The sequence below is a fragment of the Cebus imitator genome, unplaced genomic scaffold (genome assembly GCF_001604975.1).
Source record: "Cebus imitator isolate Cc_AM_T3 unplaced genomic scaffold, Cebus_imitator-1.0 Scaffold279, whole genome shotgun sequence".
Taxonomy (NCBI): Eukaryota; Metazoa; Chordata; class Mammalia; order Primates; family Cebidae; genus Cebus; species Cebus imitator.
Window position 1 is genome coordinate 5150272 of NW_016107594.1, and position 14947 is coordinate 5165218.

General features: G+C 39.7%; 1 protein-coding gene across 6 annotated transcripts in view; it reads right to left on the bottom strand.

Annotated features, from left to right (window-relative positions):
- FBXO25 (F-box protein 25) overlaps positions 1-14947 on the bottom strand; it is a 70638-nt gene that overhangs the window by 17146 nt on the left and 38545 nt on the right. For all 6 annotated transcript variants that reach the window (XM_017501146.2, XM_017501145.2, XM_017501147.2 and 3 more), the window contains exons 6-7: positions 2158-2251; positions 740-924 (exon numbers count right to left, since the gene is read on the bottom strand). In XM_017501146.2, coding sequence (XP_017356635.1) covers positions 740-924; positions 2158-2251 — 279 coding nt within the window. The remainder of the gene's footprint in view (positions 1-739; positions 925-2157; positions 2252-14947) is intronic.

Genomic DNA, 14947 nt, shown 5'->3' on the forward strand with positions numbered 1-14947 from the left:
AAAAAAAAAAAAAAAATAAGAAAACCCCTCCTTTAATGTGGAGCCTGGGGTGCAGCGATAAAAGGTAACCATGAGCCCACCAGTACAACCTGCAAAATCTTTGTACCACAAAGGCTACATCACTCACGCCACTAAGATATATCTTCAGTTTATTCCTTTTCTTATTATTACTAGAGATAAATAAAACACTATCTAAAATATTGGGGCGATGGTGTTAATATTTTTCTTGTTGAAACTAGTTACCAGAATAAACAAAAAATATCAAAAACAACTGAGGTGATTTGCACCTTCTTTTGGCCTTGTTCATTGTTGCCAAGAACTATAAACACATCGCCAAAAAAGACAGCAAGGAAGAAGACAAAAAATTAATAACCTGGGAGAAGCAAGAACTAAATAAACAGAGAATTACTGGCAATGCAATTTAGCCTTAATTTACTGAATGTTATTCTAATAACTGAAATATTTATACTTCCCATGAAGGTAAATTAATTTACACCTAATCACCCATAGGATCAGCCTGGTTTAATAATTGCTATTCCCACTGTCTTTCCAATAGCAACTATAAGCCATTAATGGGTCTTTGGTCCTATTCTATTTTAAAAGGACGTGATGAATATTTACGAAAGTGTTAAAAACAAACTTTCAAAAAGCTATAGCAGTCTTTCATGTATGCTTAGAAGAGATAACTTTTGTAATATAAAAACAAAGTGTAATAATTCTTGAGAAGAGATATTTATACCTTAGTCATCTGAAGATCCTGTAGCTGTTGTTGCCAGGTGAGAATAGTTTCTAATCGGCAAATCCAAATATTGATGTTTCCCACTAATACAGACTTCCCTACTCCTCTAATAAGAATGCAGAGGGTGGAGCTTAGGTCTTGCAGAAGATCTTTGATTAGGCGAGGATTGTGGTGATCATCAAGAACTGGAATAAATAAAAATAAAACTATGGATGGATACAGTTAACCAACACTTTCACTTGATCTTAGCCAAAAGGCCGAGAAGCGATTAACCAACACTTTCAAAAATAATCTAGTTTCACAACCCAAATGTCCACTGACAGATGAACAGACAACATGTGATCAATACATGAAATGGCATATTATTCAGCCTTTAAAAGGAAGGAAATTCTGACATATGCTTCAGCATGGTTGAACCTTGAAGACATTACGCAAAGTGAAATAAGCTAGTTGCAAAAGGACAAATATTATATAACTCCACTTATGTGAGGCACATAGAGTAGTCAAATTCATAGAGACAGAAAGCAGAATGATGATTACCAGGGGCTGGGGGAGGAGTAATGGGGAATTCGTGTTTAATGACACAGTTTCAGTTTGGGAAATGAAGAAGTTCTGGAGATGAATGGTGGTATCAATGCACAGTAAGATGCACATACTTAATGTCACTGAACTGTATGCTTAAAAACTGCTAAAATGGTAAATTTTATGTTATAGGTATTTACCACAATAAAAAAGTTTGTGTAACCCAAAAGTGACATCATTTTTGAGATACCACAAATATAATGAGATTTTTTAAAACTTTAAAATTTTATCTGATAAATTTTCAGTTGGGTCTACAATTTTGCCTTTAAAATGGTCAGTTTATAATTTCTTTTGTACTTAACACAGACTATTTTAAAATGTCTTAAATACATATTTAAATTTTAAATATTTTAAAATGTCTTAAATACATATTTAAGAGTCACATATTCCTATGTATGTATAAAGTCATGGTGTGAAATTTAAAGTTCTATTTACTAACAGCCAGTAATTTATCCAGACAAACTCATTAAATTCAAAAGAAAATTATTGGCTTATCTGATGTCTAAGTGAGTCACAATCCTGCTAATTTTGGAAGTAAACATATAAAATGAACTCTGATTAGCCAACCATGAAAAGGTAAATAGCCTTTTAAAATTCTGGGTTTAGTTATTTTTCCTAATATATCCCTTTGTATGCAAAAGCAACTTTAAAAAAAAGTAAACAGCAGTTAACACCAGGAACTGGAGGGATGACCTGTACTTCTGATGCTATCACATTATTTACACAATTGTTTTTGACAGCATGCATACTGGGGAAAGATAAAAGAAAAATCCCATCTCCTTACACCAAATTTCTAGTTAAGATTTAGAGTATTAAAAATACAGTGATCATCTTACCCTTTTGAACAATTTTATCCAAAATGTTGAAGTAATTCTTTTGTGCCACACCACTCAATGAAGTTAACTGGGATTTTGCAATTAGCTGCAATAACTTAAAGGAAAGAGGAAAAAAAGCTGAGTGATATATAAATCTATTTAATATGGAATTACAAACCACAGTGACATAACATACACGCATGAACATTTCTAACTTGCCATCCTAAATTAAGTCACTGTATCAGTCTGCGTCCAGGTGTAGGAACAGTTACTACCCATGCTAATCTGAAGAGAACTTCATACAAGGGAGCTGAAGCAGTTGTGGCCTGCAGCTCTGCCTTTTAGTCTTACAGGCTTTCACTTAGTTAGTGGAAGCACATCTCCTCCCATAGCCTAGGCTGCAGGAGTCTGCAATGGCGCTTCTAGCTTTCCAGCCTATGTAGGACAAGGGCACACCAGAAAGAGGCTAGAATGAATGCTTGGGCACTAACAAATACTTTCACCTAAGCCCACACCTGCAGCTGTGTGCTGAACAGACAATCAGAAAATCAAACAGCTCTTCCATGTAGAAATTAAAAAGGAAAAACAAAACTGAAACTCATTATTAAGTAGCATTTTGTATTTTAAAACTCATTATTAAATAGCAAATAAATTGCATTAAAATAAAAATTATAGGATTTGTATTCTAGGAAGCCACAGTAACAAATCCCTATGACAGAACCCACGAAGTAGAGGTCTCTTGAGGGACTGATGACCAAGGCCCTGGCTGCTGCTCCTCTTGCCCCTCCTGGGATGCTTTGCTTTTCCAGCTGTCCCTACTCTGATGTGCACCAGGAAAAAGTAGGCTGCTGGTTTCCTTTCATGCTTTTTGTCCCACTTTATTTGTTTATTTTGTCCAGTATATCTTTTCATTATTTTACTTTCAACTTTTGTAAATCATTGTTTTAGGTGTGCTTCTTACATACAACTTAGAGTTGGGTTTCACTTTTTGATCCAGTCTGAAATCTTTTACTTTTACCAGCCTTTAGGTTATGTGTATAAGGTTATGTGTTTATATGCATAGAGACAACATGTTTGGTCTTAACTTTATGACATGTTTTTATAGCTTTTTGAAAAAGTTTTCATTCTCTCTGTAGTTCTTCTGAAACTTAGGAATGTTTGCACTATTTTGTCCTAGGGGTTACTTTTGGAATTTTAGCTTTATGTAATTCTCTTATCCTTCGGGATCCTTATACAACACATCTTAGTGTTGTTAGTTCCCTGTTCCACATTGTGATAAAACTGCCATTCATCTTCCTCCTCCTTTCTTCCATCCCTCTCCTCTACAACTTGATTTTAGTGAACAACATCTTAGTGCCTCCCCTGTGATTACAGATGAGACAGTCAATAAACCTCCACCACCGACCTTTTCTCCTCCACCCTCCACTCACACTCCGCTCTATCACAGTCAGCCACAGAGCTGATGCTGTAGGGATTCACAGACATCCAGTCCAATGGATATCGTTTCTCTAGCCAAAAATGCTCATGAGAACAGTAAGTATTCCCTGAGTTCTTACATGATCAATACTGTTTGCAGTCTGGATACAAAAGACAGTTTGACTGGACGTAAAATTCACAGACCTATACTATCGCTGCCGAAGCTTAGCTTTTGGTAAGCTTCGTGCATATTTTAGAGTCTGTGCATTGCATCTGCCTCTTACTTCTCTGAAAACAGTTTCTCATCCCTTCCTTCCAATTCTCCTTCCAGCCTTTCTTGGTTTCCAGAATGAGAAATCACTAAGTCATATACTCAGCCACAAACAACACTCTCAGTGTGACAATTACATGACAATCTTTGGGAAAATAACATTGAGATTTCTAACATATTTACATAAAAATATCCTACACTAAAACACACCAGTTGAGGGCACTGGACAGAGATCACATCAGGTTAGGCCCAGCAAAGATGAGAAGACCACAGTCAAAATTTCAATCCTGTTCATTTTCAAAGTAACTGAATATTATTATTAAATTTCTTCCTTGTAATGTTGACTAGCATCCCTTCTCCCTGCCTCACTTTAGAATTAATTTATAGACAAGGATTCAGGTCAACTGAGGTTATCAGCATTATCGCTAATAACAGCTTGATTGGTGGATGTGATTCAGATTCCCACAACAATGGATTTCCTGATCTGAATTCTAGGTTGAGACAATGCCAGCCGGCCGTAAGCACTGCTTAATAACCAAAGCCTCCCCAGATACGCTTCTTGCCCTACAACACTGAAGACATGAAAGAAACAGACCAAAATATACAAATATCTTTTATTCCTCAAAGGTAAAAAAAGAGTTATACACACCTGTTTCTCACCAGTAAGAGGGGTTGTGCCAAGCAAGTCTGGGAGAGACAGTTCTACCACCACGGTTCCCCAAGCACCATTTAAGGGCCTCTTGGGGGAGCCCAAGGTCTAAACTATTTCAGTGTCACTAAGATATGATTTTCTTTTTCTACCCTCACATACGTTAATGTGCAGTGAAGTGCTCCAGAGGCTCCAACAAGCTACATTACAGCAGAATGAACTCAGGAGCAGAGATGAGGAATAATCCCCATCATACCAGATATAGGAGGGTGTGCCAAAGTGTGAGACATACAGTTCTTACTTTTTTTTTTTTTTTTTTTGAGATGGAGTTTCGCTCTTGTCATCCAGGCTGGAGTGCAATGGTGTGATCTCAGCTACTGCAACCTCTGCCTGCTGGGTTCAAGTGATTCTCCAGCCTCAGCTTCCAGAGTATCTGGAATTACAAGCACCTACTACCATGCCTGGCTAATTTTTGTATTTTTAGTAGACATGGGTTTTAACAATTGTGGCCAGGCTGGTCTCAAACTCCTGACCTCAGGTGATCCACCTACCCTCAGCCTTCCAAAGTGTTGGGATTACAGGGGTGAGCCACCGCACCCAGCTCAGTCCTCACTTTTAAATAAATGGAGAAATATTATAAAAATTGTTTTAATTTCAAATGTGGCAAACATTAATAGATATAACTCACATGACCCAAATCCTTGAGGGTCCTAAGTAATTTTAAAAAGTAAAAAGGACCCCTGAGACTACATTTGGGTTTGGAACTGCTGTTCCACTAGGGGAGGAAATACCAGGAAGAGAGAATACGTGTCCCCTGGGAGATAAGCCTTCCCAACTACCACCCCTCCCATCATCAAAATAAATTTTCTACAGTTCTCTAATATCATGTTTTAAAATTCCTTTTAAAAAGACAAATCATCAGCAGAAGGCATGGGTTAGCTTAGCACGCTCAGTTCAGACTAGTCACCCACAGAAGACTACAGAATGGACACCACCAGGTATATGTAAGCACAGAGGTGAGAAGGTGTTCATAGCTGACAAGATTAGATTTCAGGTTAAAATGGTAATTAAGATAAAGCAAAAGACAATTTACAAAGAAACTATAATCATTCACAAGCCTCTAATTAGCTATAAAGCAAAGTCTGTTGGGAATTTAATGAGTATTTGCTAAAAGCACAAATATTGTACGAAGCTTTTTATACAGTCATGGGTCACTTAACAACAGGTATACAACCTGAGAAACTCATTGCTAGGTAATTTCATCACTGTGTGAACATCACAGAGTGTACTACACAACACCTACACAGCTAGGCTACAGGCCTGTACAGCATGTGAATGCACTGAACAGCAACTGTAACATAATGCCAAGTATCTGTGTATCTAAAAATATATAAACATAGGAAAGGCACAGTAAAAATTGGAAATAATCTTACGTGACCACCACAGTATAGTCAGTTGGTCACTGACCAAAACATCGTTATATGGCACATGATTGCTTATCTCTTCAAATCTGACAATTCTAAACAAGTAAGGATGTGGAAGACTTAGATAAACAGAAAGAAGTACATCCTTCAAATAGAGAATCTGTATTTTTCTCACACATCAATAGAATATTTATAAAAATCAATTATAAAGAAGGCCACAAAGGAAAACTTAATTGTTTCAAAGAATTAGAGATCTTTATAAGCCAAACTCTCTGGCGATAATACAAAAAAAATAGAATTCAAAAAAGTTAAATGAAATCACAGCTATTTGAAACTCAAGGTCCATTCCTGAATACCCTTGGATCTGGGTGCAAATTGGCACTGCATGTGTGCCTGTGCTCCTAAAGGGCCTCACGTGCACTGGGAAGGGCAGACAAAGAGCAACAACAATGTCCACTACTTCTATTATTAAACGCAGCCTTACCACAGATTATAGAAAGTGTATTCTTCACTGGGCAGACCAAGTCAACTTTGCTCAATATTCACCTTAAGCATTTACTGAGTGGTTATTACAAAGGCACCTTCTGAAGTACATGATGCCCTTTTAATGGTTGTAATGCTGCTGTGAGGTGGATCTTATTATTATCACAGCTCTACAGATCAGAAAACTGAAGCAGAGAGTGATGAAGAAGCTGGCCCCAAGGCCACATGACTGAAGAGGGAGGGGCACCAAGGCCATCTGACTGAGGAAGGAGGGGTCCCAAGGCCACATCACTGAGGAGGGAGGGGCCAGGCCTAGAGATCAGGGCAACCCCACAATTCCTACTTGTGCCTCCTGCTGCCTCCCATCTAGTGTGTGTGCTGGACAGAAGGAATAGCCTGGAACAGCCCTCAGTGATCTCAACTTTGATTATCTAATTTTAAAAGGCCTTCTCAAGTTTATTATCTTTTACAAAAATGGGATGTAACCTCGGCAAGCCAAAACAGAACCACGCAGACTTTGTAGTTTTCATGAAGTTTCTGGGAGCTTCAGCCACTTTTCTCCGGTCCTTTAGCAACGTGTGGCCTGCCTGCCCACCGCTGCCCCAAGGTAAGGAAGCACCACACTACAACTTCATGCAGCCAGGATTAAAACACATCCTCAATTTCAGCCTTAGGAACTTGCACCCCTCCTACAACTCACAAGCTGCTCAAGCAATTGTCTGTGACAGATGATTCTATTTTTTGGGTTGTCCCTTTTCTCTGCTTCTCTTGGGAACCATTATTACTCTCTGTCAAATGTTCACTGACTTCTAGCACTGGCAGAAAGAAAGACTGCTTTTTTCTCTGAAAACCAACTGTTATACAACTTACAATTTTATTCTGGTAAAAGTATTCTTAGTTGCTTACGTTTAGTAATACCCTACAAATTATCTTGTTGATAGGATAAATATTGTGAGAAATAAAGAAAAATAAAAATGGTAGTGAATATTTGCATACTATTATTAATACCAGCATTTCAAACTTCCAATATAATTTGGATATTTTCCTGTAGGACAAGCTTTTTTTGGCATGCCATCTAATCAGGAACCTTATAGTCCCAGTGTGCTCAAACTGGCCTGACGCCACCTATCCACCATCATCAGCAATTTACGTTTTTCTTAAAAACATCAGAAATTTTTCTTAAAAACATCAGAGCTACAAGGTTAAATTTAATTCAACTGAGGTCAGACTTTCAGCGGAGCTCAGGAGCACTTCCTTCAATGGAAATGGACATTTCTGAGTGGTGACAACACTGTCATTTTTTGGATCTTCTTTAACAAATCTGTTCTCAGGAGCATTAACATACTTTGCTAATACACTTTAATACAGCATTTAAAAAAATGTATTTATTTTACTTTAGGTGCATACTATATCTGGCATTTCTCCCCATGTTATCCCTCCCTACTCTCGACTCCATCCCCACCCCCCGCTGTCTATCCCCTACCCGCCCCCCACAACCGACCCCAGTGTGTGATGCTCCTCTCCCTGAGTCCACATGTTCTTGTTGTTCAACACCCACCTATGAGTGAGAACATACAGTGTTTGGCTTTCTGTTCTTGTGTCAGTTTGCTGAGAATGACGGTTTCCAGATTCATCAAAGTCCCAACAAGAACATGAACTCATCAATTTTTATGGCTGCATAGTATTCCATGGTGTTTATATACCACATTTTCTTTCCCAGTCTATCCATGATGGGCATTTGGGTTGGTTCCACGTCTTTGCTATTGTACAGAGGGCTGCAATGAACATACATGTGCATGTGTCTTTATAGCTGAGTGATTTACAGTTCTTTGGGTACATACCCAGCAATGAGATTGCTGGGTCAAATGGAATTTCTATTTCTAGATCCTTGAGGAATCGCCACACTGTCTTCCACAATGGTTGAACTAATTTACACTCCCCAATGGTGTAAAAGTGTTCCTATTTCTCCACAACCTCTCCAGCATCTGTTGTCTCCAGATTTTTTAATGATTGCCATTCTAACTGGCGTGAGATGATATCTCAGTGTGGTTTTGGTTTGCATTTCTCTAATGATCAGTGGTGATGGGCATTTTTTCACGTTTCTTGGCCTCATATATGTTCTCTTTTGAAAAGTGTCTGTTCATAGCCTTTGCCCACTTTTGAATGGGGTTGTTTTTTTTCTTGTATATCTGTTTTGGTTCTTTGTAGATTCTGGATGTTAGCCCTTTGTCAGATGGGTAGATTGCAAAAATTTTTTCCATTCTGTTGATTGCTGATTTGCTCTAATGATGGTTCTTTTGCTGTACAGAAGCTCTGGAGTTTAATTAGATCCCATTTGTCTATCTTGGCTTTTATTGTCATTGCTTTTGGTGTTTTAGTCATGAAGTCCTTGTCTACGCCTATGTCCTGGATGGTTTTGCCTACGTTTCCTTCCAGTGTTTTTATGGTGTTAGGTTTTATGTTTAAATCTTTGATTCATCTGGAGTTGATTTTAGTGTAAGGTGACACGTAGGGGCCCAGTTTCTGCTTTCTGCATATTGCTAGCCAGTTTTCTCAACACCATTTATTAAACATGGAGTCCTTTCCCCATTGCTTATTTTTGCTGGGTTTGTCAAAGATCAGACGGTTGTAGATGTGTGGTGTTTCTTCTGGGGTCTCTGTTTTGGTACCAGTACCATGCTGTTTCAATTACTGTAGCCTTGTAGTATAGTTTGAAGTCCGGCAGTGTCATGCCTCCAGCTTTATTCTTTTTGCTTAGGATTGTCTTGCCTATGAGGAGTCTTTTGTGATTTTATATGAAGTTTAAAGTGTTTTTTTCCAGTTCTGTGAAGGTCATTGGTAGCTTGATGCGGATAACATTGAATCTATAGATTACTTTGGGCAGTGTGGCCATTTTCACAATATTGATTTTTCCTAAACATGAGCATGGAATGTTTCTCCATCTGTTTGTATCCTCTCTTATTTTGTTTAGCAGTGCTTTGTAGTTCTCCTTAAAGAATCCTTGACATCCTTTGTTAGTTGTATTCCTAGGTATTTTATTCTCTTTGTAGCAATTGTGAATGGGAGTTCACTCTTGATTTGGCTCTCTGTTTGTTATTAGTTTATAGGAACGCTTGCGATTTCTGCACATTGATTTTGTATCCTGAGACTTTGTTCAAGTTGCTTATCAGTTTGAGAAGATTTTGGGCTGAGATGATGGGGTCTTCTAGATATACAATCAACTGGGACGGGTACTCAGACAACTTAAACACGTGGACATTGGCACACCTGAGGGGCAGGGAAGTGCTGCAGACATGATGGGGGTGGTGAGGCCAAGGTCCCAGCCAGGCAGGCTTGAGCTGCTATTGCCACAACCCTGTGATCACTGGCAAACAAGATTTCATGGTGTGAGTGTGACTAGAACTGGATTTCCAAGTTTCTTGAAAGTGTTAGTTAGAAAAGACAAGATAGGTTGATCTGCACACAGGAGGTGCTCAGCAATGCCAGTACTGATGGGCTCCTCCTGCCTTAAGTGAAGAGCATCCTGCCCCGGGACAGTAAACAAAAGGTTTACATTTTATGCCTTCAACAAGACACCTGACTCAAACTCAACTTCAAAGCCTTTTCAATCCCAACTACTGCTGCTCACAAACTATTTGGGGATAAAATAACTACATATATGGTAAAAATTCCAAGTATTTGGTTAATACAACTTTTAAAACTTAACTAAATTTAACTTTTTAAACAAGAAAACAAAACTGACCAAACTACATTTAATTTACTTACATATGGCTTATAAATGGGATAAATAAGAAATGAGCTGAATTACAGACCAGATATTAAAAATTGTTCACTTACCAGGGTCAAATCTAAACTGTATCTTGACTTGTCATTTTTTTCTAATAGAAAAGTTTCACAAGGCATATTATGAAATACTCATAAATAGTTAATGGGGAAAAAATTACTTGTGGACGAAAAGATTTGTTTTTACTGGCTTCCTGGAAGAAAATAAATTTAATAGTTCAACAAATTATACTACAAGTCTTTAGTAACCAACCAGGACAATTTCCACAAGCCATTAAAACAAAAACAAATTGTTACTGAATTAGAGACAAGTTTTAATAATGGTTCAGTAGCAATATAATTGTGTTATAACTCACAACCAATTAGTCTGCAATGAAATACACAGCATTATATTTATTAAAAAAATTCCAAACATTGGTAAGTTCTGCTGAACTCTGGTGGTGAAAACTGGCTATTTTACAATGTGTGAACATAGTTTAGCAGTGCACGTTGTGTGCGTGAGTTTAAGTAGGTGTTAACCCAAAGCAAGAAATGGTGCATGGATTTGATTCCCAAACTGCACTGCCATGAGCAGATGGACAAAAATGCCACGTGTACAGAATTTAAGAACTCAACAGTTTCATAAGAACAGTGTGACATGGCTTTCGTTAACCATACTACACTTGGGGGGCGCTGATCCAAGATGGCCGTTTACGAACAGCTCGGGATTGCAGCTCCCAGTGAAAGCGCGGAGGGACGCCGCATATCTTGACGGATTTTTATTGCCCACAGACCAGGAGATTCCCAGGCGTAGGAGCCCCACCGGTCGCCAGCACGACCGTTTTGGCCTGCGCGGCTCTTTCGGTCCTGAGGCTGTTTTGTGTCGCCCCGGCACGGCAGTGCTCCATACAAAATACACTGGTCCAGGTGCCCTTTTGGCTGGCGATTGGAGCCCTGGGAAGGCGCAGTCGCCCATTCATCTGACTAAAGGGGGGTCTGAGGCAGGGAGCCAGGCCAGGAGATTCCCGGGCAAAAACAAACAAACAAAACGCCCCACGAATCTCAGCACCGCTGCTTCAGCCAGCGCAGAGAGTCGCCGCAGGGCAAGTCACATAGACCCTGGCGCCTTTTCAACAGGCGACTGAAACACCTGGGAGAGAGTTGACCATTCAACTAGAGAGCAAAAGGCTCTGAGGCAGGGAGCCAGGTGATCAGGCTTGGCTGGTCCCACCCCCACAGAAGAACAGCAATTGGAAACTCTTTGGATTGAGAGTTTCACAGCAAGCACAGCTGAACCTGGGACGGTCTGGCTCTATGGGGGAGGGGCGTCCACAATAGCTGAGGCAGCCCGCCAAGGCAACCTGCCAATACATCGAGAGTCCGCAATTACAGAGTCGGGCCAAGAATGCTGACACAGTTCTAACTACAACCATATAAACAGGACTGCAGGGAAGTTCACACGACAGCTGGGCAGAGCCCATGGCAGCTCAGCAAAGCCTCTGCAGGCAGACAGTGACTAGGCTGCCCCATTGCTGCGCAGGGCAGCCCTGAAAAAAAAGGCAGCAGCACAACGGAAACTCATGAATAAAGCCCTAACGCCCTGGGAGAGAGCACCAGGGGAAAAAAGGTGTTTATGAGTTCTGCTGCAGCAGACCTAAACGTATATGCCCAGCAACCCTGAATGAAAAATGGAGCTCACAACTCAGCACTTGAGCTCATGTAAAGGACACACTGTCTCCTCAAGCAGCTCCCTGACCCCCGTATATCCAAAGAGTCACCTCATAAAAGAGAGATCAGACTGACATTTAGTGGGTATCTTTCTGGGACAAAGATAGCAGAAAAAGAAACTGGTAGCAACCGTTACTGTTCTGCAGCCACTGCAGGTGATCCCCAGGCAAGCAGAGCCTGGAGTGGACCTCAGCAGCCCTACAGCAGAGGGGCCGGACTGTTAGAAGGAAAACTAAGAAACAGAAATAACTTCATTATCAACAAATTGGACATCCACTCAGAGACCCAATCTGAAAGTCAGCAACTACAAACACGACAGGTGGATAAATCCACAAACATGGGAAGAAACCAGTGCACAAAGGATGAAAACACCTGAAACCAAAACACTTCTCCTCCTACAAGGGTTCACAACTCCTCACCAGCAAGGGAACAAGACTGGATGGAGGATGAGTGTGATGAAATGACAGAATCAGACTTCAGAAGGTGGGTAATAAGAAACTTCCGTGAGCTAAAAGAACATGTTCTAACCCAATGCAAAGAAACTACTAAGAACCTTGAAAAAAGATTTGACGAAATGCTAACGAGAATGGACAAATGAGAGAGGAATATAAGCAAATTGATGGAGCTGAAAAACACAACACGAGAACTTCGTGAAGCATGAACAAGTTTCAACAGCCGAATTGACCAAGCAGAAGAAAGGATATCAGAGGTCGAAGATCAACTCAATGAAATAAAACGATAAGGCAAGATTAGAGAAAAAGGGGTAAAAAGGAATGAACAAAGTCTCCAAGAAATGTGGGACTATGTGAAAAGACTTTACTACGTTTGGTAGGTGTATCTGAATGTGACGAAGAGAATGAATCCAAGCTGGAAAATACTCTCCAGGATATTATCCAGGAAAACTTCCCCAACCTAGCAGGGCAGGCCAATATTCAAGTCCACAAAATACAGAGAACGCCACAAAGATATTCCTCGAGAAGAGCAACCCCAAGGCACATAATTGTCAGATTCACCAGGATTGAAATGAAGGAGAAAATGCTAAGGGCAGCCAGAGAGAAAGGCCGTGTTACCCACAATGGGAAGCCCATCAGAATCACAGCAGATCTCTCAGGAGAAACCCTACAAGCCAGAAGAGAGTGGGGGCCAATATTCAACATCCTTAAAGAAAATAACTTTCAACCCAGAATTACATATCCAGCCAAACTAAGCTTCATAAGTGAGGGAAAAATAAAATCCTTTGCGATAAGCAAGTACTCAGAGATTTCATCACCACTAGGCCTGCTCCTGAAAGAGGCTCCACACATATAAAGGAACAAGCAGTACCAGCCACTCCAAAAATAAACCAAATGGTAAAGTGCATCAACACAATGAAGAATCTGCATCAACTAATGGGCAAAACAGCCAGCTAGCATCAAAATGACAGGATCAAATTCACACATAACAATATTAACCCTAAATGTAAATGGACTAAATGCCCTAATCAAAAGACACAGACTGGCAAATTGGATAAAAAGCCAAAACCCATCGGTGTGCTGTTTCCAGGAAACCATCTCACATGCAAGAATACACAAAGGCTCAAAGTAAAGGGATGGAGGAAGATTTACCAAGCAAATGGATAGCAACAAAAAGCAGGAGTTGCAATTCTCGTCTCTGATAAAATAGACTTTAAAGCAACAAAGATCAAAAGATACAAAGAAGGACACTACATAATGGTAAAAGGATCGATGCAACAAGAAGAGCTAACGATCTTAAATATGTACGCACCCAATACAGGAGCACCCAGATACATAAGGAAAGTTCTTAATGACTTACAAAGAGACTTAGACTCCCACACAATAATAGTGGGAGACTTTAACATCCCATTGTCGATATTAGACAGATCAACCAGACAGAAAATTCACAAGGATATCCAGGACTTGAACTCAGACCTGGACCAAGCAAACCTAATAGACATTTACAGAACTCTTCACACCAAATACACAGAATATACATTCTTCTCAGCACCACATCACACCTACTCTAAAATTGAACACATAATTAGAAGCAAATCACTCCTCAGCAAATGCAAAAGAACGGAAATCATAACAAACAGTCTCTCAGACCACAGTGCAAACAAGTTAGAACTCAGAATTCAAAAACTAACCCAGAACCACACAGCTTCATGGAAACTGAACAACTTGCTCTTGAATGTAGACTGGCAGAAGGCAGAAATAAAGACATTCTTCAAAACGAAGGAGAATGAAGACACAACATACCAGAATCTCTGGGACACATTTAAAGCAGTCTCTAGAGGAAAATATATAGCAATGAGTGCCCACATGAGAAGCAAGGAGAGATCAAAAATTGACACCCTATCAACAAAATTGAAAGAGCTAGAGGAGCAAGATCAAAAAAACTCAAAACCTAGCAGAAGACAGGAAATAACTAAGATCAGAGCAGAACTGAAGGAGACAGAGACACAAAAAACTCTTCAAAAAATAAATAAATCCAGGAGCTGGTTTTTCAAAAAGATCAACAAAATAGACCACTAGCCAGATTAATAAAAAAGAAAAGAGAGAATAACCAAATTGATGCAATAAAAAATGAAAAAGGGGGTATCACCACAGATTCCACAGAAATTCAAACCATCATCAGAGATTATTACAAACAACTTTATGCACATAAACTAGTAAGCCTGAAAGAAATGGATAAATTCCTGGACCCTTGCCTCCTCCCAAGCCTTAACCAGGAAGAAGTCGAAACCCTGAATAGACCAATAACAAGGTCTGAAGTTGAGAGAGCAATTAAGAGCCTACCACCCAAAAAAAGCCCAGGTCCAGACGGGTTCACAGCCGAATTCTACCAGACATACAAAGAGGAGTTGGTACCATTCCTTCTGAAACTATTCCAAATAATCCAGAAAGAGGGAATCATTCCCAAATCATTTTATGAGACCAACATCATCCTGATACCAAAACCTGGCAGAGACTCAACAACAAAAGAAAACTTCAGGCCAATATGCATGATGAACATAGACGCAAAAATCTTCAATAAAATACTGGCAAACCGATTGCAACAGCACATCAAAAAGCTTATCCA